This window comes from Melozone crissalis, unplaced genomic scaffold, assembly GCF_028551555.1.
Source record: "Melozone crissalis strain CALT ecotype California unplaced genomic scaffold, PUWL_Pcris_2 ptg000013l_1, whole genome shotgun sequence".
Lineage (NCBI taxonomy): Eukaryota > Metazoa > Chordata > Aves > Passeriformes > Passerellidae > Melozone > Melozone crissalis.
In genome coordinates this window covers 26,576,764-26,595,572 of record NW_026535791.1, presented here as the reverse complement: position 1 = coordinate 26,595,572, position 18,809 = coordinate 26,576,764, and the positions used below count along the sequence as shown (strand labels likewise).

The following is an 18,809-nucleotide window of genomic DNA, read 5'->3' as shown; positions in this document are numbered from 1 at the left end:
GGAAAGTCAGAAACTGCTGCTGCTCTGCTGAGCCACCTCAGAAGGGGCTCCCTGCTCCTTTCCTGGTGAGCTGCTTTTAAGCCAAAGCTCCTGCCTCCCACATGAGCTACAGTGCAGCCACACCTGGACCCAGCTGTGTACCCCACTGATGCAGACCCAGTGCATTGGTCATTCCAGCCTTGCATTTGCCTCACCACCATGGATTTTTCTAGTGATCAGACTCGAGGTGGAACCTCACTGCTGTTTCTGGAAGGGAACAGGCCCATAGTAGTGGCTGAATCCAGCAGCAGCCCCAGGTACAGCAGTTTAGAGGCTGGGATTACACTACTTGTGCTAAGGCCAGCTCACAGGATGTGCAGGAAGAGTGACCCACACAGGATGGAGAAGAGTCCTCTTAGGGCTACTTTATGGTGACAGAGAGCTAGGGCAAGGCCATGTCATGAGCTGGGATGAAAACATGGACCTAAGACACAGAGGGCCATGACAAGGTCACACAGTCAGGCCAGGGATATGGCACAAACAAGTTGGAGCTGGATCAGGGAACAGAGCTGGCACAGAGGTGCGACATAAAGAACCTGAAGTGGGATAGGATTATCATATCCCAGCCAAGTCTAGGGAACATCCAGGAAAAAGTACCACCTATAACATGAATCTGAGACCCATCTAAAAGACAGGGCCAGAAACAAGACTGGAGATGAGGTTATAGACAATTCAGGTCCAGGATCCATCCAGAAAGACTAGCCAGTAAGGTCAGAAAGGAGCAGGAAATTGTAGTCCTGAGGGTGTTCACTTCCCTAGCTCTAACATTAACCCTGGCCCTAACAGCAGAGTTTGGGCCTACACTCCTTTCTCCAAAAATGCATTGAGCTTTGTTGTCTTATATATCAAGAGTTCTATTATCATTAGAGTGCAAGGATCCCATACTGCCAGAGTTTCATACCTCCTTGATGTTTCTCATAGGCAACTCCTCTAAGCACAGACTCTTCCTGCTCCTTGCAGTAATCATCTAACTCCAGATCCCACCAATCCACTCTTCTTTACCACTGTTCTTATTGGCTACAGGTGTGGCCTGTTAAGATCAGGCCTGCTCCTAATCTTTAGTAATTGGTTCAGTTGCAACTGTTTGGGGGATAACATTCTATAACACCTTCATACTGTATCCCCCTACAGAGCTTCAACTCCTTCCAGGCAGAAGATACAGAGAGGAATTCCTTCTCAAGCATAAAGATGATTCCAGTGGGATTCCAGCTCTGCAGACTCTCAGTGGAGCTATCCTCTAATGCTCAATCCTAAGAGGCAGAGTGTGGGCTGTGGTGTAGGCTGAGCTGAAGCCCTACACCCGTTTGGAGCAAACACTGCCCAGCAGACAGGAGTCTGCCCTTCAGCAGGGAATTTCTCTAAGCTGGCCCTACCCTGTTCCAGAATCTCCCTGTCTACCATGCCACACAGACTCCCAACCAATCAGTATTCAACCAAATGCATTTTGCTGCAGGAGAAGGCTCTGCTTTCAAATGTTGTTTTAGTTCTGCCCGGACTGCTCACTCTCATGTCCTCTGCAGAAAACTCATACTCCAAATTTTTGGAAGACACTCTAATTTTTCTACAAGATCTAGCTTTTCAGTCCTCTGGTTCAGTAGAAGAGTAAGTTTTCATTATTAAACACAAGCGTCTTCTTCTTATAAGAGAGGCAGCTCATGAAAAACAAAGGACCAAGAGCTTGTGAAATTCAATGCAGGTGATGCCTGGTGTGGCGTTCGTGTGCACAGTCCTAAAGAAGAAACATGGGATGTATTCTCTCCCTTTTGGTTCACTAAAGCAATGTCCTAAGGGACTAAGTGGGAAGAAAGTTTCGTTTGCTAAAATAGCTCAGTTTTTCCTGATAAAGTGGAGCAGCTCCTTGAAACCAGGCATGAAGTTGAGGGAGAAAAAAGGCTTAGGTGGGGTCACTGAAACAAACAGCATCAGGACCCAGCAGTACCGCAGGCTCCTTACCGAACTCTACTTTTTTTCTTTGGCTTTCAAAGCAATTTGGAAGTCGACTTTCATTACACAATTACAGCCCTACGTGCAGAACAAACCCGGCAAACAAAGCCCACCTCACAGGCACCCCCTGAGGCTCTACAAGGCCCAACAGGCACCCCCTGAGGCTCTACAAGGCCCAACACTGAACGCAGCGACAGGGCCGCGCGTTCTGCAGCGCACCGAGGTCACCGTGCGGCACCCGCCCGTCACTGCCCTGCTGTGGGGCGCAGCCAGGCCAGCCGTGGGGCCGAAAATATGTCTGAGCTCCAAAATATGTTCTGTTTAAAACTAGAGACGCCTGCCCTTTGCTTTCCACTTTTCCTTATTTATTTCCCGCCCCGCTCGCCCGTACGCTGCCGGAAGATGGAGCCGGCGGCGCAGGCGCGGCAGGAGGAGGAGGAGGAGCAGGGACCGGGACCGTGGTGCCAGGCCCGGGCCCGCCGCCTGGCGCAGCTCCTTGCCGGGCCCGAGGGGCGGCTGCCATGGGCAAGCGGGTGGCGCTGGTGCTCGCCGGCTGCGGCGTCTTCGATGGCAGCGAGATTCACGAGGCCTCGGCGGCGCTGGTGCACCTGAGCCGCGGCGGCGCGGAGGTAGTGGGGGCGGCGGGGTGTGGGGATGTATGTGTGTGTCTGTCTGTGTGTCTGTCTGTGTGTGTGCGTGCGACACAGCAGCCGAGAGTCCCCTCTCCGTGGTGGGACAGGAGCCCCTCCCGGTTTGCGGTGCTCCCTGCGCCGCCCCTGCACCCTACAAAGCCCATTCAGCCACAAGCTCTTCTCTTTATGCTGTCCCCCCCTCGTTTTATTCTTCCCCCTCTGTGAAAAACGCCAGTCACTTGTTTTTAAAATTTTAAAAGTTTAATAATAATAAAATGGTTGCAAAAATAGCGACATAATTAGAGTAATAATACTTCGGACAATTTGGATTAGGACAATATGAGACAATAAAAACAAACAGTTACGGACGTCCGGGTACCTATTTCTGGGCAAAATAAGCCCGAAAAAGGACACCCACCCGTTAACAGGATTAACCCTTAAAAACAATAGCCTGTTGCATAGTCATACACTTCATACATGATGCATGAATTCCATTCAAACAAAGGATTCTGTCTGGTCAGTGTCAGCCTCTTCTTCTTAATCCTAACGGCGTCTTTAGGCCTGAGCGAGATGGGAAAAAGTTCGCTTCTTCTGATAAGGGAGCAATAAATTATTTTTCTCTGAAAGATTTAGGTGTCTTGTGGGTGCTATCTTGGTGTGAGTCCTTTCTTTAAAAAAAGTATCTTAGTTTCTATTTTAACATCATGTTATTACCTAAAACTATATTTAACACACTACTTAAGAAAATTAGTACAGCATAACTTTCTAACAGAACACATATAATACTCATTTTAATATCTGCAAAAAGCCAGTCATAAAATACGCATTTTTCAAATTTTCAAACCCTCCAAAGGCCTGCCTGGCTCCCTGACAGGAGTTCAGGTTGCACAGGCAGCTGGGGACACAAGACTGAAAAGGGGTCTCATTGATACAAATAAGTTATTATACTAAGAGTCAAAGACAGCCCTGCCCAGGTGAGGGCTGTTCCTCTCAGCATGTGTAGAAGTTAACTGGAGATACAAAACTTGTTTGGCCGTGACCAACCAATTGTAAAAGAGGGGCTTCACATGGAGAGTTCTCTGAATTTCCCTGTATAAACAATGGCACAAAAGCTCCAGTGGGTGTGCTTGATTTGTGGAATATCACTGAACACCCAGGCTTCCACGACTCTGAAATAAATGATCAATGTCTCTCTTGAGGTGTAATTATTTGCTTGTCACACACCAGGTAATGAATCCAATTTTGTGGGCAACAGTGCCAGACTCTTTTTAATGGTGCCCAGTGACAGGAGAAGGAGCAATGGCCATAAACTAAACCACAAGTAATTTCATCTCAACATGAGGAGGAACTTCTTTACATTGAGGGTGGCAGAGCGTGGGAGCAGGCTGCCCAGGGAGGTTGTGGAGTCTCTGTCTGTGGAGATACCTAAAACCCACCTGGATGCATTCTTGTGGAGCCTGTTCTAGGTAACCCTGCATGGTCAGGGGGGTTGGACTGGGTGATCTCCAGAAGTCCCTTCCAGCCCTTAGAATTCTTTGATCCTGTGAAGCCAGGAGCGATGAGAAGGTGGAGACCTGTCCCTCTCTTCTGGCCACAGGGAGCTGAGGATGGGTTAAAAGTCTTTATCTTCCTTCTGATTGCTTTTGCAGCCCTCACTGGGGATTACCTGCTTGCTTTCTGCTCAGTTTCTGGGCTCTCTTTGGTAAGCTGGGACTTGTCAGAGAAGCCTGGGCCAGGACATAGTGGTGTGCTTTGGTCCCATATGTGGCTTCAGGTGGCAGAAGCTGGTCACTGTCTGTGTGTAGCTGTGCTCAGGTGTCTGATGGTAACAACAGCACCCTCATATTTAGCACAAAATTGTCGTCTCTGAGAAGTCTGCAAAGGAAGCTTCAAAACAGACACAGTGGTGCAGCCCCTGTGGTACCCCTGTCACAGGGCTTTGTGTTCTGATGCACTGTCCACCTTTTGTGTCTAACCAAAATCGGTTCTCCTGTGTTTTGGTCTTCCTTTCTGCTGCTGATGTTTTAGGATAGCTGGTAACTCTTAATGTTTGCTCTAGAAATGCTTGTAAAATTCGTAGCTTTAACTTTTTTATGTCACTTTCATCCTATAACAGTTAAGAGCAACCTTTCTTCAAAGTCAGCTGCTGTCCAGTTGGGCTGCTGGTATAAATTGTGGTGTCCTGTTTGGCCTTGGGCTTGTCTGCCTTGGCAAAATCAGTAAGCTTGATATTGGCATAAGAATACTCTCCTGTCAGAATGCTGCAGTAATAGGATGGGAATAATGCCTGTGTTTACCCATCCTAATATATCATATGTTGCTTTAGATATTTAATGTGCTAAATTCATCCTGTGGAATTTGCTTGGCTTAGATAAGAGGCTTCAGGGACAAAACCTATTTTCATTAAATGACCTTTATTGTGACAAATATGTATGAGTTTTATTTACATTCACAAAATTGCTTCATCTCTCTTCCTAGGTGAAGATATTTGCCCCCAATATTGAGCAAAGGGATGTAGTCAATCACCTAAAAGGAAGTCCAGCAGAAGAGAAGAGAAATGTGTTAGTTGAAAGTGCCAGGTTGGCAAGGGGAAACATTCAGGATTTGGCTGAACTGAAAGCTAGTGAATTTGATGCTGTCATTTTCCCTGGTAGGTATCACAAAATACTCTGTGTTGGAAGGCCCACAAGGACCATTGAGTCCAACTCTTAAGTGAATGGCCCACGCAGGGGTTGAGCCCACAACCTTGGTGTTATTAGCACCATGGTCTGACCAGCTGAGCTCATCTTTCAAAAGAAAATTGTGATTTTTTAACTCAATATATTTATTGATGCATAGTTCACTTAAGTTAAAATGCCAGAGTGTTCTCTTGGTATTAAGTTATGCATCCCACCATTCCTTCTTACTGAATATTGTGAAAACTTCACTACTTACGTATGGACAAGAATTCTGACCAGAGTACAAAAATAGGGTCAGAACTCAGTTACATGGCAATACCTTAATTTCAGGGCCTCTGAAAATGTTGGCAGAATAGCAGGTTTCCAAATAGATGATGTTCCATGTCAGATGGGAGTACATTCCGTTTTAATTATGTATCCACTCAGCTGCTGATCGAGTTGTACTAAACATGTTTATGGATAATTTTTCATTTAGAGACCACAAAATTTCATTCCAGACAGAGGTAATTGTAATCATTTTTAGAAATGAAGAAGCTGGAGCATCACGAGGAAATCATGACTTGCTGAAGATCTGTTTCCAGAATATTCATAGTGCTGTTAAAAACTGCCTTCATGATTGGGCCTGTTAATTTTGGAGTTTTCACACTGCTGTAAGGCCAGCAGAGGGAGCGTGTGTATAACGCAGAGAAACAATTCTGCCTGCACTGTGAGCAGTTGCTGTCAGGGCTGATCAGGAGCGAGTAGAGGCTCACAGATGTTTTCCACATTAATTTCATGCTGTTATAACCCAGGCCCGGGGGGATTGCTGTAATAACTGTTAGAGGGAAATAGACCCTATTTAGTTTGAAAATTAAAATCTTACCTCAGAGATTTCAGATAACACTTGAAAGTGAGCAAACCGGGAAAGGAAAAATATTAAAAATGCAAAGCTTCTTGATGTCTGCCCAAGTACTTGTGGAAATTTCCTTATGCTTATTGGAGAAAAGTTGATGCTGTGCACATTCCATGTGGACTAACCTTACTTTGAGTATTCTGATGGTTATAAATCCAGCAGACAAAGGAGCAGTAAAATACAATCTGCTTATGCAATTAAATGATGATTAAATGTATCTAAAGGATTGTTAAAACTAATTTATAGAAAGACAAATCAGCACTATTTTTAATAGGAAATTATGTTATCATTTACAAGTTTTTTTGTCTTAGAATACCATATGTTATAATGTCTATTTTATGTAAAATCCCTAATGGTTTTTTTATTGTGTTAATGGCTTTTTTTAAGTTGAAAAGTAGTTCTAGGGAAGAAGAAAAGCTCTTCTATAATTGCTTAAGCATAAAAATAAAACTTGAGAGTTCATTACTATAGAGGCTCAAATCACTGTTTGCATTACTTCCATACTTGTGCTTTTAACTAGTAGTGGTGTTCTGGTCCCTCTTCTTTATTGAGTGCAGGAGAATGTGAGGTTTCCTCTTTGTCTAGTTGTTACTTTTTGAAACAAGGTTAAGCCTTCTGGCCTGTATATGACCTACGTGGTATAAAAAAGTGCAGAGTTAAACTTTTAACATTGTAAACCCATTGTTTACAGGTTACAGTGACATTGTAAGGCTTTCAGTACAGTTACTTAACAGTCCCACTGATACCAAGATTATGTTGTAAAAAAGAGCATCCGTTTGGTGTGTGCTATTACCAAATGTAATAGCTTTTGGCAGTGCCTTATATTTGAGCTTTTTGGTTTTGGTTTGTTTTTTTCCTTAGGTGGTTTTGGTGTAGCAAAGAATCTGTGTTCCTGGGCTGTAGATGGCAAGAACTGTACTGTCAACGAGCACGTGAGCTCCACACTCCAGGCCTTCCACAGTGCTAAAAAGCCCATTGGTTTGTGCTGCATATCACCAGTTCTGGCAGCCAAAGTCTTTCCTGGCTGTGAGGTTACAGTTGGTCAGGATAAAAATGTTGATGGAAGGTAAGAAGGAAATGGATGGAGATGATTTACATTGGAATTAAGATTAGCAAATGGATAGGCTTCTGAGCAAAAGTTTCTTTAGTTACTTTTAAGAAAAATTAGTGACAGTTTTCAGTAGAATAATAGTAGTAGGCACAGAACTCTCAGGGCAGACAGAGTGAATCCATGAGGTCAGGTGACTTGTCAGGCTACAACCAGGTATACACTGATCTGAGATACCACAGAATTGTTTAGATTGGAAAAGTCCTCTAGGATGGGTGAGTCCAACTGCTAAATCAGTGATTTTTAATAAAGTTTTTCTGGTGGTGGTGGTTTGGGGCCACTTTAGGGGAGGGAGATGAGAACAGGGCCTGGCAGAAAGCAGTACTGCTTCAAGAACTGTCAACTCCCAATAAAACTTCTGAATTAAATTTATCAGCAGCCATAGTGGGAGATTCTGTTCAGAACAGATTGCATCTGTTTCTTTCTTATCAGAAGGGGGGAAAAAAAATCAAAATCTCTGGAGATCCCAGAGGAACACCTTGCATGGAGGTGTTGGAAAAGGTTGCAAGTTCAGCTGGCTTCTCTCAACCTTTTAAAGATCAGTTATGGCTGCACTTGGTATCATCTTCCAAACTTATGGAAAGATTATTAAAAAGTATTGTACCTTCTGACATATTGTGTCTCCGTATTTCAGACCTTGTTTTCAAAGGTATTAGATCACTTGATATGTCCATAGGGGATGGGAAAATCTGATAGTAGCAGCCTCTAACTCCCTTGTCATCATCAGTTAAAGACTCACGTAGATATTATTGTAGTTCTCTCATTCAAGTTATGTGTGCAGAATTTTATGGCTGTATCATTCCTTTATGTTAATTAAAGTCTTTTTTCATTTACAGATTTCCCGATGCTGAAACGGCATCTGCTATAGCAGAGCTTGGATGTAAGCACATTTGCAAAAATGTAAATGAATCCCATGTGGATAAAGCCAATAAAATAGTTACTACCTGTGCTTTCATGTGCAAAGCTCCTCTGCATGAAATCTTTGACGGAATTGGAACAATGGTACAAGAAGTCCTGAAGCTTGCCTGACTAGGAGTGTACAGACTTCTCCAAGGAAATCAGTGTAGCTAAGCATAAACATTTAGCTTCCTTAGATTGAATTAATAAAATAATGCAACTGCTAAACTTCACAGTTCCTGGTTTGTTTGGTGTGGTGGGGTGTTTTTTAATATTTAATACATCAGGTAGTTACTGCTGAATTTAACCTATTTCTCTTTTAAAATAGAAACCATATATTGAAGGTGATGGGGAGAGTTCCTTTGGTTTTGTTTTTTTTTTTTTTTTTTTTTTTAATGAATCCAAATGTATTCAGCTGCAGTAGCAATTGCAATGTACCCAGCTGCAGTTACAAATGAAGTAGCTGTAAATGAGTCTGTTTATCAGTATAGGTGAATAATTCAATTCTGATTTCTAATCAGAGGGGGAAAATAAAAGAATGTGATTATTTGGGTTCTTTTTTCCCCTTGCAAGTCTTTAAGCAAGTACTACTGATGGACTTCCAAAATTTTTGCAGAGCCCCTAGGTAAACCAACTTTATAAACCAAGATGCAGCACAAATGAATGCATTGCATGTGGAAAATACACAAGTTTTGCGCCAATAAATGAAGTAATTTCCGATTTATTTAGTAAAATTAATGAGATTTATTTTGAAATGTTTTTTCTTGCATACATTGTTTATTGCCCTGAGGAAGACAATTTTATATGTATTAGAAACCATGCTTTGATCTTCTAAATGTGAAGAAAGGGTTGGCAGCTTCTCTTAGACGCTCAGTCTGGCAAGGCTTTGTACTCCTGGAGGAACAAAAAATTCCCGGAATTCATGGTCTGGGTTCACTGTGGACACTGAGTTGTCTCTGGGTTGGTAAGAAGTGCTCTGGTGCTCACAGGTCTGTCACTCCTGCCCATTGTGGTGCAGTCCACACTCTGCTGGGCCTGAAGTAACCTACACTGACATCATCTGCTCAGTGTCTCGTGTAACGGGCAGGAATGGAACAGGAACAGGCCTGTACCACAGAGCAGCCAGCAGGTGGAACTGGGCAAGAATGCCTTCATGGTGAGGAGTGTGGAGCTGTCCCTCGTGCTCAGCACTCGTGTGATCAGGCTGGGGCCAGGCCTTTGCTGCCTCAGTGCAAGAGCAATGGCTACAGAGACACATGACATGCTGCAGAGTAGGGAGTGCTACCCCTCCCTACATCTGCTGGGTTTATTTTAGCACAAATGTCAACGCTCAGCCATAACAGATTCCCTCTTCAAGGAGCTTGTAGAGACAAATCTACGGAAATAATTATGAAAAGGTTTTCATTCTCTGTACTTCTAACCATGATGATTTTCACAGACACAGGACTTCCCTACTCTTCCAGAGTTTGGATTTCCTGTTGGAGTTATTTAGGAGAAGAAGAAAACAGATTTTTGGCAGAGGAGCAGGGAGATTTTTGTGCTGTGAGCAAGCAGTGAGTGCTCTGCATCTAGAGGTACAAAGATAGCTGGGGTCAGCTGTGCCAACACAGGATCTTCTGTTCAGCCTGGCTAAGCTGGGCACATAAACACCAAATTATTTACCTAATCAAAACCCACAACATTGAACTGAATATGGTTCTTGTGTTACAGGAGTCTTATTTAAAAGTGCTTGAGTCACTAAGCAAGAGTTTGTCCTGAATTTTGCATTGACTTTGTGAAGAGCACGTAGCTGTTGGCTGGAACATTCAAAGGAAGCGCAGCTTCTCTGGAAGTGCTCTAGCAGACTGTCCTGATAGAAATGTACTTAATACAGAACAGTCCTCTACTTTTTCCAGGTTGTACACAGTCTCTATAATGCCTTCCATGGCTTCTGTGGGCAGGATGTTGAGCACATTGGATTGAAACTTTTTCTCCAAGTCGTCCTTTTCCAGAGGCTTCCTCCAGTGCCCGTAGAAGGTAGCACAGCGGTCGCTGATGGTGCTGCCGTCCCGAAGCGTGACGCTCACTTGGCAGTACAGGCTGTCAAAGCTGGGTGTGTTGTCAGGGGGGTGCTCCAGCTGTGTTTTGCAGAGGAGCTCCCTCAAGGCCGGCCGATGAATGTTCTCACTGCTGAAGGACTGGACTGACATGCTGCCATCCAGCAAAGCTGAGCACGCAACAAACTGGAAGGAGTGTCGTGCTTCGTGCTCTGAGGCTGGGCTGGGTCTGTTCACGTATTTGACCTCAGGGACTTTGAGAATGACTTTCTCGATTTTATCAATGGGGAGCGAACTCTCACTGCTCTCCATGAGCTTCCTCCTAACAGAAGATGCTGCATCAGCCACCCAGTGTGTTGCAAGATGAGCAGGAAAGCGTTTAATGGCCACATCTTGCTGGTCCAAGAGCCATGGGTAGGACTGCAAGGTTGGCAGAGTCTGTGGGTTGTAATCTGTATAGAAGGCACCCATCCCTGACTCCATGTCCAAGATCTGCTTGTTTCCTTGAAGGCCCTGTAAAGCTAAGCAAGCTGCTTCCAGTCCATTCTTGGCAGCATTCCCAATATGGAGGGGTTTTATTTGGGTTGCTGCATTAGCCAGTGGGGCACCTGCATAGGAGGCAGCAATAGCCAAGGCATTTTTACATTCCAGCTGGTCAAGAGCTAGCAGTTTAGCACAAGCTGCTGCGCTCCCCATCGTACCAACCACAGCCGGTGGGTGAAACCTGAAAAACAAAAGTATCTTCATTACCAGATTTCAAAAATTCACCCGAATTCACTATCTACAAAAACTTTTCATTCATTGCCATGGGAAATGGATTGAACCATAACGAAACATACGTTCAGCATTCACATGTGGGCCTAACTGAGAGCTGTCACATTTCCCCAGGAAAAAGTAAAACTGGAATAGTGCTGCTTGCAGTCCTTCCCAGAAAGCAACTGAAACATTAGTACTGCTCATAGTTTAAAGCAAATTTATAGTCAAATATAAAGTTATATTTATTATTATTTAAATTTATATATTATTCTAAATGTATAAAAATTCAAAGTAGGGAGATCATTGCCTCATTCTGAATCAGTCGATGCTTTAAAAAAAATCTATTAGCTACAGAGTTAGGAATCAAATGTATTTATGTGTAAGATGAGCCTTCCCAAAATTTCCAACAAACAGCTTAGGAAATATGAATAACTGTGCCACCTGTACGTTAACTAACATTTAATTATGTATATTAGCACAGATTAAAAACGACCTCCACTCCCCTTTCTACTTTAAACATTTCTATGTACCTTCTTGGGATATTCCTGGCTTCTCTGGAGAAGTGCAGCAACCTGCCTTGCACTTCGATTCCCACATTGAAAGCTAAGAGCAGATCAAGACCCGAGATTTTTTTCTTCTGAGGGAAGGCCTCTGAGAGTGCAATCAGTGCAGGGAGCACAGCCCCAGATGGGTGTGTGGCTGGATGCCAGGTGTCATCAAAGTCCATTGAGTGCACCTAGTGGAAAGAGAAGCATTTGTATGTTAGAAATAAACTCTGACTTCGTAAGGTTGCCTCAGTCAAATGAAACTATTGCAACTGGTATTAAAAAGTGCCAAAGAACTAGATCTTCCTTAGAAAGCAAAAATTTCAAAAGTCTTTTAAAGACCTTTACTCCCAACATGGCTGTCTGAGAAGTGGCAATGCAGCAGAGATCTTTCCTCAGAGGGAGAATAATTCTAATTCAACTTGTACCAGCCTGAAACTGGTGTGACAGTGATTCCTTTTTTCTGCAGTTGGCTTTTGCTGCTTTCATTAGACTGCTATAATTAAAGCAGCTGTTCTAGGTCCACCGTGTGAACAGTGAATTTTCTCTTTCCCCAAAACATAATGAAATATAAACACAATGAAATTACATCACCAGTGCTGCAACTGATGCTGCCATTAGGACTCGCACCATAAAACTGTAGCAGCTAATGCTGCTAAATGGAATTTATATCATCAGAGCTATTTTTCTGCTGGAACCATCTACTGTAAAGAGGCACAAGCCTGAAAATGTACAGGAGGCTTTATTTGGTGAATTTTAAGCACACTGAAACAAGACCTGTCACACAAGAAACCAGATTTCCTGGAGTTGCTGGGAGTAGGAAAAAGCAACAGTCTGAATGTGGAATGAGCTGCTTGGCTCAAGAGAGTATCCCAAGAGGTGCCTTCTCTTTCTCATGCCCAGAGCCCAGCTGCTCAGGAAGGTTTTAGGTGTTCCCACCACGGCATATGGCTGCTGATCTGGCAGCAGATTGTCCCCAAAAATGCAGTCAGTGTCTGTAATGCACTGCTTATCACACACATTCCTTCCTCCCGCAAAGTTTTGAGAACCCCCAAAGACCTGAGAGCATCAGGGACAGCATTTTTTTTATTTAGCATACTAAAACACCTCAAAAACCTGAACTTTCACATCTGTTCACCCTCAGAGCAAACTGGGAAGGTGGTCAGGCTCCCCAGCAGTCAGGTTTTGCCCTGTTATACTGTGATTATGCATATTTGAGGACTGTTTCTAAACAGATAGAAGAAAACACAATGTCTGCCTTGAAAACCTTTGATGCCATCTGGGAAGATGCCCTGCAGTGCAGGATAAGGGAAGTTGTGGCCAGTACCCTGTAAGCTGTGTTTCTGGTGTCTTCAGTAAGTGCTTAAATTGACCTGTGACCAAGATATAAACTGATCATATATATGCTAACAGCCAGATCTGAATATCGTAAGGGCTGCTAGGAGCTGAGCAGTACCAGATCTCATTTCCAAGGTAATTTTTTCTACATTGGAAATGAGCTGTTAAATTGGACCTCTGATATTGTTGTCACACTAATTTAAATAGGCTTAATATTACTATTTCCTTGGTTGGTCACCTTTCCTAGTTTTGCATAATTGCCAAATTTTTCTACCCCACCTCTTGTGCATCTTTCAATTTCAAACAGTTTCAGCCTCAATCTGAATTTAATCAAATGTCTGGGGAGTCAGTTATTGCTTAAATGACAAAGTGCATGTCCAAAATATATCACTGGCTTTTGGAAACTGTGTAACTGAAGATTAAGTTGCCTTGTGACATTATGTCTGTATGTATCTATATGTGCATCCGTGTTTTTCTGTAACTGTACTTTGCCAGTTGGCAAGAAATTCGGATCTAGCTCAGTGAAATGAGCTAGAGGGTGCGTTTTTAAGCAGCTACAGCAAGGTTGTAGCCTTGCTACAAGATTGCCAGGTTGTAAGATGTAGAGTTCTGACACTTGACAACAGCCCCAGGTCCCACATTAAATGTAAGGGATGCTGTTGAGCTGGATCATACATATATTATACCTTAAGTTTAGACTCACTGGAGGGAAGTTAAAGCACATTAGGAGAATAATCTAGAAAAGTTTTGTAGGAGGCTTCAGAATAAGCTATGATTTTTGGGACATTCTGTTCTCTATAGAGCAAGAATGGCATCAATTTGTGTGATTTCAGAGCAAATAAAAGAGCAACCCTTACAGCCACTCCATTCACAAAAGCTGCATACAGAGGAGGCAGTCGGAAATCCAAGTGGCCCCAGATGGTACTGGATAAATCTGAGCTGTAGATCTGAAACAAATTGACATAAATTAATTCTAAGTCCTGAACCTAAGGATAAATGTGCATTGTATCTCTGATGTAACTGAGAGCAGACCATGTCCTCTGGGGACCTAACTGCTCCCTTTTATGAGAAAAATACTGTTCTTTCAGAAAGTCTGAAAAGGAAGTCAGTTTCCTGTTGGCTTATGTCCTATTCCACCCAAACAGAGCTTGGGGGCTCCAACACCACCCACCTGGCACTCAGTACCTTCACACTCTGGCCACTGAATGCCCCTTCTCACCACCCATTGACAGGATCACAGTATCAGCTGGGCTGGAAAAAACCTCTGAGATCATCAAGTCCAACCTAAATGATATGGGACTGTCATCATCTTGTTGGAGAAGATGTCTCATTAAAGGGTTTTGTTTTCTGTGTGTTAGTAAGAGCCTGAGTAAACGATAGATGGCCTCCTGGTCCTGCAAACTGAATAAAAGGGCATAAATTACCCTGGTTTGGAAGGGGGAATTCTCTGTGGGAAGAAACTAACTGGCACACAGAGCTCTGGAGCACAACTCCACCCAGGCAGGTCTGAACAATAAAACAGTGGGCAGAACTCCTCCTCATTGATGCACTCCTGTGCTGGGAAGGTTCCTTTCCAGGGTCAATTACTCTGCTAGTTTGAGGAGAGCAAGACTGGAGGAGAAGCATGGTTAATGCACCTGAGAAAATTATGTTTTATGGACTGCAAGTAACCCACTCCTAACTCCCCATCTCATTAACAGTTCCTTGATTTGAAGGGCTGGTGATAAGTGATGCTTACTTTGTTGGTGTTTTTAATAAGATATCATAGGTGAAAGAAAGGAAGGGGTTCTTAGTTGACTGTGTTTGTAGAGGGGGATCTTAGCATAGAGACTGATACAGAGACTTTTGCCCATCCAAAGTGAAAAGTAATTTGAGCACCGAAGTTTCACTGTCTCCAGTGGGAAGAGCACAATTTCTCTCTTTCCATCCATGAAAGAATTTCACCATGGCAAAATTTCCTTTTCATTGCCCAAGTTTTCCCTTGTTTTCTTAAAGCTAAACCTTAGGGTGTGCCATGAATGCCAGACAGCTTACCTTGCTGTACTGTGCCACTTTGTGGAAGACCTCAGTGCTGGTACCCAGAAGCCCCACTCCAAGAGTATCCAGAATCATTCGCTTACTTCTCTGAATTACTTCATCTGTCAACTGATTTGCATTCAAACCATGAATCACCTTGGCAAAATTTCCTGTAACTGTCTGGGAAGGGAAGAAATAAAGAAAAAGAAGAAGTAGATATTTCTCTATATTTAAAGTAAACACTCTATTTTCTTTCCTCTTTTTTTTTTCTTTCCTCTTTTTTTATCCTTTCAGTTTTTGTGCTATTGTCTAGCACACTGGCCATTTCTGCCCCTGCTTACATGAATTGCATCAGCAAAGCCAAGGTTTGAATTCTTCCTCTTTTTATTCCGAGAAATGCCACTTATTTATAATTTACTTATGCTTTCATCATTATCCTTTTCTGGTCTCTATTTCTTCTGCTTCTCCCCGAGCCCTTGAGAGTATGCACTGCAGGTGCTATAACTATGCAAGATTATCATCTCTATCTCATCCCCATCTCATCTCCATCTCTAATGACTATTCACACACACACATCCCCCAAACAGAAGTAAAAACATCTGTCTTTCCCATGGCACCTACTTGTTGGTATTGAAATCAGTGGGAGAGTAGCATTTCAAGCCACTGCACCCACTACCACACAAGAAGGCAAGATTTAATCTCCCTGACTGGCAGCCTTACTATCCCAAATCTTGCTGAGCTTGGAGCTCAGCAGGAGGCAGGAGTTGGCAGCCCTATCTTGCACATACTGCTCATAGCTCCCAGCTCCCATTGAATTCACTCTCAGCTGGAGTCCCAGCTTTTCTCCAAGACAAGATCTTGCCTCTTTGAAAAGCAGTGACTCCTTGTCCCTGGATCCTGCTGATCTGGGAATTATAGATATTTATTTTGCTCTCCTATTGAGCAATGACCCATTATGCAAATTCAACCTGCTTCTTGGCTGTGAGCTGCTGTTAGTATCTGTTTCAGAAAATTATCTCAAACTTCCCTTCCTGGACCATTAGAAATGTCCCACTTCCTGGATCCTTAGAAATAATGTGTAGAGGTACACATTATTTACAACCTAAAAAAGAAACAGTTTCTTTTTTATACTGGCAGTAGTGAATATTTATCTTCTCTCTCTTTGGAAATTATCTCCTTTCATTTCCCCTCTTCATTGCCCTTCCTTTACTCCCCTGTACATATCCACACAGAGTGTTGGTGTTGCCTTTTGGCCTTCATTTAGCTGAGGTAAACCAAACTCTGCTGTTGTCTCCTCTGCAATATGGACTCACCCCTACCATGCTCATATATTTTCATTGCACTGTTCACACTGCATTCCTCTTTCTCTAGCAATGGTGACCTGCCATGGACATATTTTATGAAAAATCTTTTTGATAGGATCTTTTCTCCTGAAAAGCTGAGAAGCTTCAGAAATGAAATGTCAACAATAATTATCTGCTGCTGTAGAATGCAACAGGTGCATCTTTGATTGGTCTTATGTGGTTTTTTTTAATTAATGGTCAATCACAGTCCAGCTGTCTCAGACTCTCTGGTCAGTCACAAGATTTTATTATCATTCTATTCCTTTCTTTTGCTAGCTTTCTGATGTCTTTTTTCTCTTTTCTCTTAGTATAATTTTAGTACACAATTTTCTTTTAACATAATATATATCATAAAATAATAAATCAGCCTTCTGAAATATGGAGTCAAGATTCTCACCTCTTCCTTTGTCCTGGGACCGCTGCAAACACCACCACAGTGATCAGAATTGTACCCACCATTGCAAACAAGTTCTCACTCACACTTGCAGAGAAGCATTAAGATTGTCCCAAGGAAGAATTACAAGCAGTTTAAAGCAGGTGGACCCCATATCCCATGGTGTGGTGGTCACCAACTGCAGCATTTGGAGTGAGGATATGAAAGCTTAAAGAGAGAATTACAGTGCAAGGAAACAAGACAGTACCTTTGTCCACATCCTGCAGGGATGATGTACGTCCCAGAGAGATGCAGCAAATGAGTGGTGGCCAGTGAGCAGGGGAACTCACTCTCTCACTATTTATGTGTGTCTCCCTGAGGTGGGGGAAGGAATATTAGGCCTTTCCACTTCTGCATCTTGTCCCATTTCCTCTTCTGCCTATAAATGTTCTTTTTTATTTCTCTTTCAACTTTCCTCTGACTAATTGCACTATAAACCTCTGGGACACATGTGATAGGACTTAGCCAGTCATGTTTACATGTTGTGTAAGTTAATACATGTAATACTTCATTACCAGATATGCAGCATGGAGAGCTGTGTGGAACCACAGTAATACACGGCTGGAAAAGTCCAGTACTAGACTAGAGGATGGCAAAGGCTGTTTTAGCTTAAACAACCTGTTGTTTATTTGTTTTGGTTTGGGTTTTTTTTTTCTTCTTTTGCTATATGTCTCCTTTCTAACACATACAATTCAGACTTGGGAAATGTGTGCCATAAGAATTTCAGACCATAAATTGGATTAAGACAGTTCTTGGCACTTAGCAGTGTTTTAACAGCATGAATCACTGTGTGTTAGCAATAGATAGTGAGTGAGAAATCCCTGCCTAGCCCATCAGAAAGGGAGCAGACCCCACAGGAGCATGACTAGAGGCCACTGAATAATTCTGAAGTAAATAAGTAACCATGTCTGAAGTATGGAAATCGCCTGGGTTAGGGAACAAAGCATCAAATCTCAGAATTGCAGCCTTGCACTTACATGATAAATGCTGCCTAAAACAGTCTATGAACCTCAGCCCTTTACTGAGAATAGCTCCAAACAATTTTGTAAAGCCTTATCTAACTCCTGAGTGCTTCCAGGTAGATAACAACATGAGTCTAGAGGTGAAGCTAAACATCAATTTGAGCGATTCTAACCACAACTGAAAGGTCCTGTTTCAGGCTGTGTCCTTCCCCCTCTCCTGTCCCTGGGTACATGGTCCTTCTCCTCCCTGGGCCAGCCCTGATGCTGAGCAGACCCATTTCTGAGCTGCTCCAGCCTGTCTCTGTGATTCTCAGCAGTCAGGCATAACTGAGTTTCATTCCCTCGGAAATGCAAAATTAAATCTTGCAACACAAGTGTGGCATTCACATTCTCTGAAAAATCCCTTTGCCCAGGATTTTTCTCCTGGGAAGCCGAGAAGCCTCAGAGAAAAGGGAAACAATTCTTATCTCATTTGCTTCTCCTGTGTTTTGCTCCTTTGGAATGTGTTTGGAGATTGTTCACCAACAGGTGGTTGTTTCATTGGTTTCATGTGTATTGTTTTGACTCATTGGCCAATCAGTGCCAAGCTGTGTCAGGACTCTGGAGAGAGTCACGAGTTTTCATTATTATCTTTTTAGCATTCTGTAAGTATTCTTTCAGTATTCTTTAGTATAGTTTAGTATAGCATTCTTTAATATAATATAATATAATATCATAAAATAATAAATTAGCCTTCTGAGAACATGGAGTCAGATTCATCAATCCTTCCTCTATCGGGCACCCTGCAAATACAATAGCACAAGCAGAGGGAGGGAGGAGTAGGGCTAGCAGTATTCTGTGAAATTTTGGGAGAGCGTGAACAGGGAACATGAGAGGAAGATGGAATCGGCTGTTCCCCAGCAAGCTCTAAGCAAGACAGTTGCCTATTTTGCCCATGCTTTTAGCCAGTTCTGCTTTTGGCTATCATCTGCTGGTGCATAACTTGATGCTGAAAATTGCACTGGGTAACAAAGGGCCTTAAATGACAGAAGCAGGGATGAGTCATTGCGTGGATACAGCCAAAGGCCTGGAACTCCTAAAACCCAGCCCTACAAACACAAACATAATTTTGTACAGGCTAACCTGCATCATGTGAAGGTTGCATTTAAACCCTTGTCCTGTCTTTCTTTTAAATATGAGCAGTTGTTCAG

At 42.9% G+C, this 18,809-nt stretch overlaps 2 protein-coding genes across 2 annotated transcripts in view; one reads left to right on the top strand and one right to left on the bottom strand.

Moving 5' to 3' along the window:
- Window positions 1-2,436: 2,436 nt before the first annotated feature.
- On the top strand, window positions 2,437-8,423 carry LOC128934177 (glutamine amidotransferase-like class 1 domain-containing protein 3, mitochondrial). Its single transcript, XM_054271619.1, has 4 exons — window positions 2,437-2,612; window positions 5,094-5,265; window positions 7,047-7,251; window positions 8,130-8,423. Exons 1-4 carry the CDS (start codon window positions 2,505-2,507, stop codon window positions 8,320-8,322), a joined length of 678 nt encoding a protein of 225 aa, XP_054127594.1. The 5' UTR covers window positions 2,437-2,504; the 3' UTR covers window positions 8,323-8,423.
- Window positions 8,424-9,910: 1,487 nt separating this feature from the next.
- ACOD1 (aconitate decarboxylase 1) overlaps window positions 9,911-18,809 on the bottom strand; it is a 29,434-nt gene continuing 20,535 nt past the window's right edge. Inside the window, exons 4-7 of the mRNA XM_054272313.1 lie at window positions 14,900-15,061; window positions 13,723-13,812; window positions 11,513-11,718; window positions 9,911-10,950 (exon numbers count right to left, since the gene is read on the bottom strand). Of these exons, the coding sequence (XP_054128288.1) occupies window positions 9,996-10,950; window positions 11,513-11,718; window positions 13,723-13,812; window positions 14,900-15,061 (1,413 nt within the window). The 3' untranslated portion in view covers window positions 9,911-9,995. The remainder of the gene's footprint in view (window positions 10,951-11,512; window positions 11,719-13,722; window positions 13,813-14,899; window positions 15,062-18,809) is intronic.

Coding starts and splice junctions, on each gene's coding strand:
- LOC128934177 (XM_054271619.1), top strand. CDS start 2,505: ATGGGCAAGCGGGTGGCGCTGGTGCTCGCCGGCTGCGGCGTCTTCGAT. Junction 5,266..7,046: donor TGATGCTGTCATTTTCCCTG/GTAGGTATCACA, acceptor TTTTTTCCTTAG/GTGGTTTTGGTGTAGCAAAG. Junction 7,252..8,129: donor GATAAAAATGTTGATGGAAG/GTAAGAAGGAAA, acceptor TTTCATTTACAG/ATTTCCCGATGCTGAAACGG.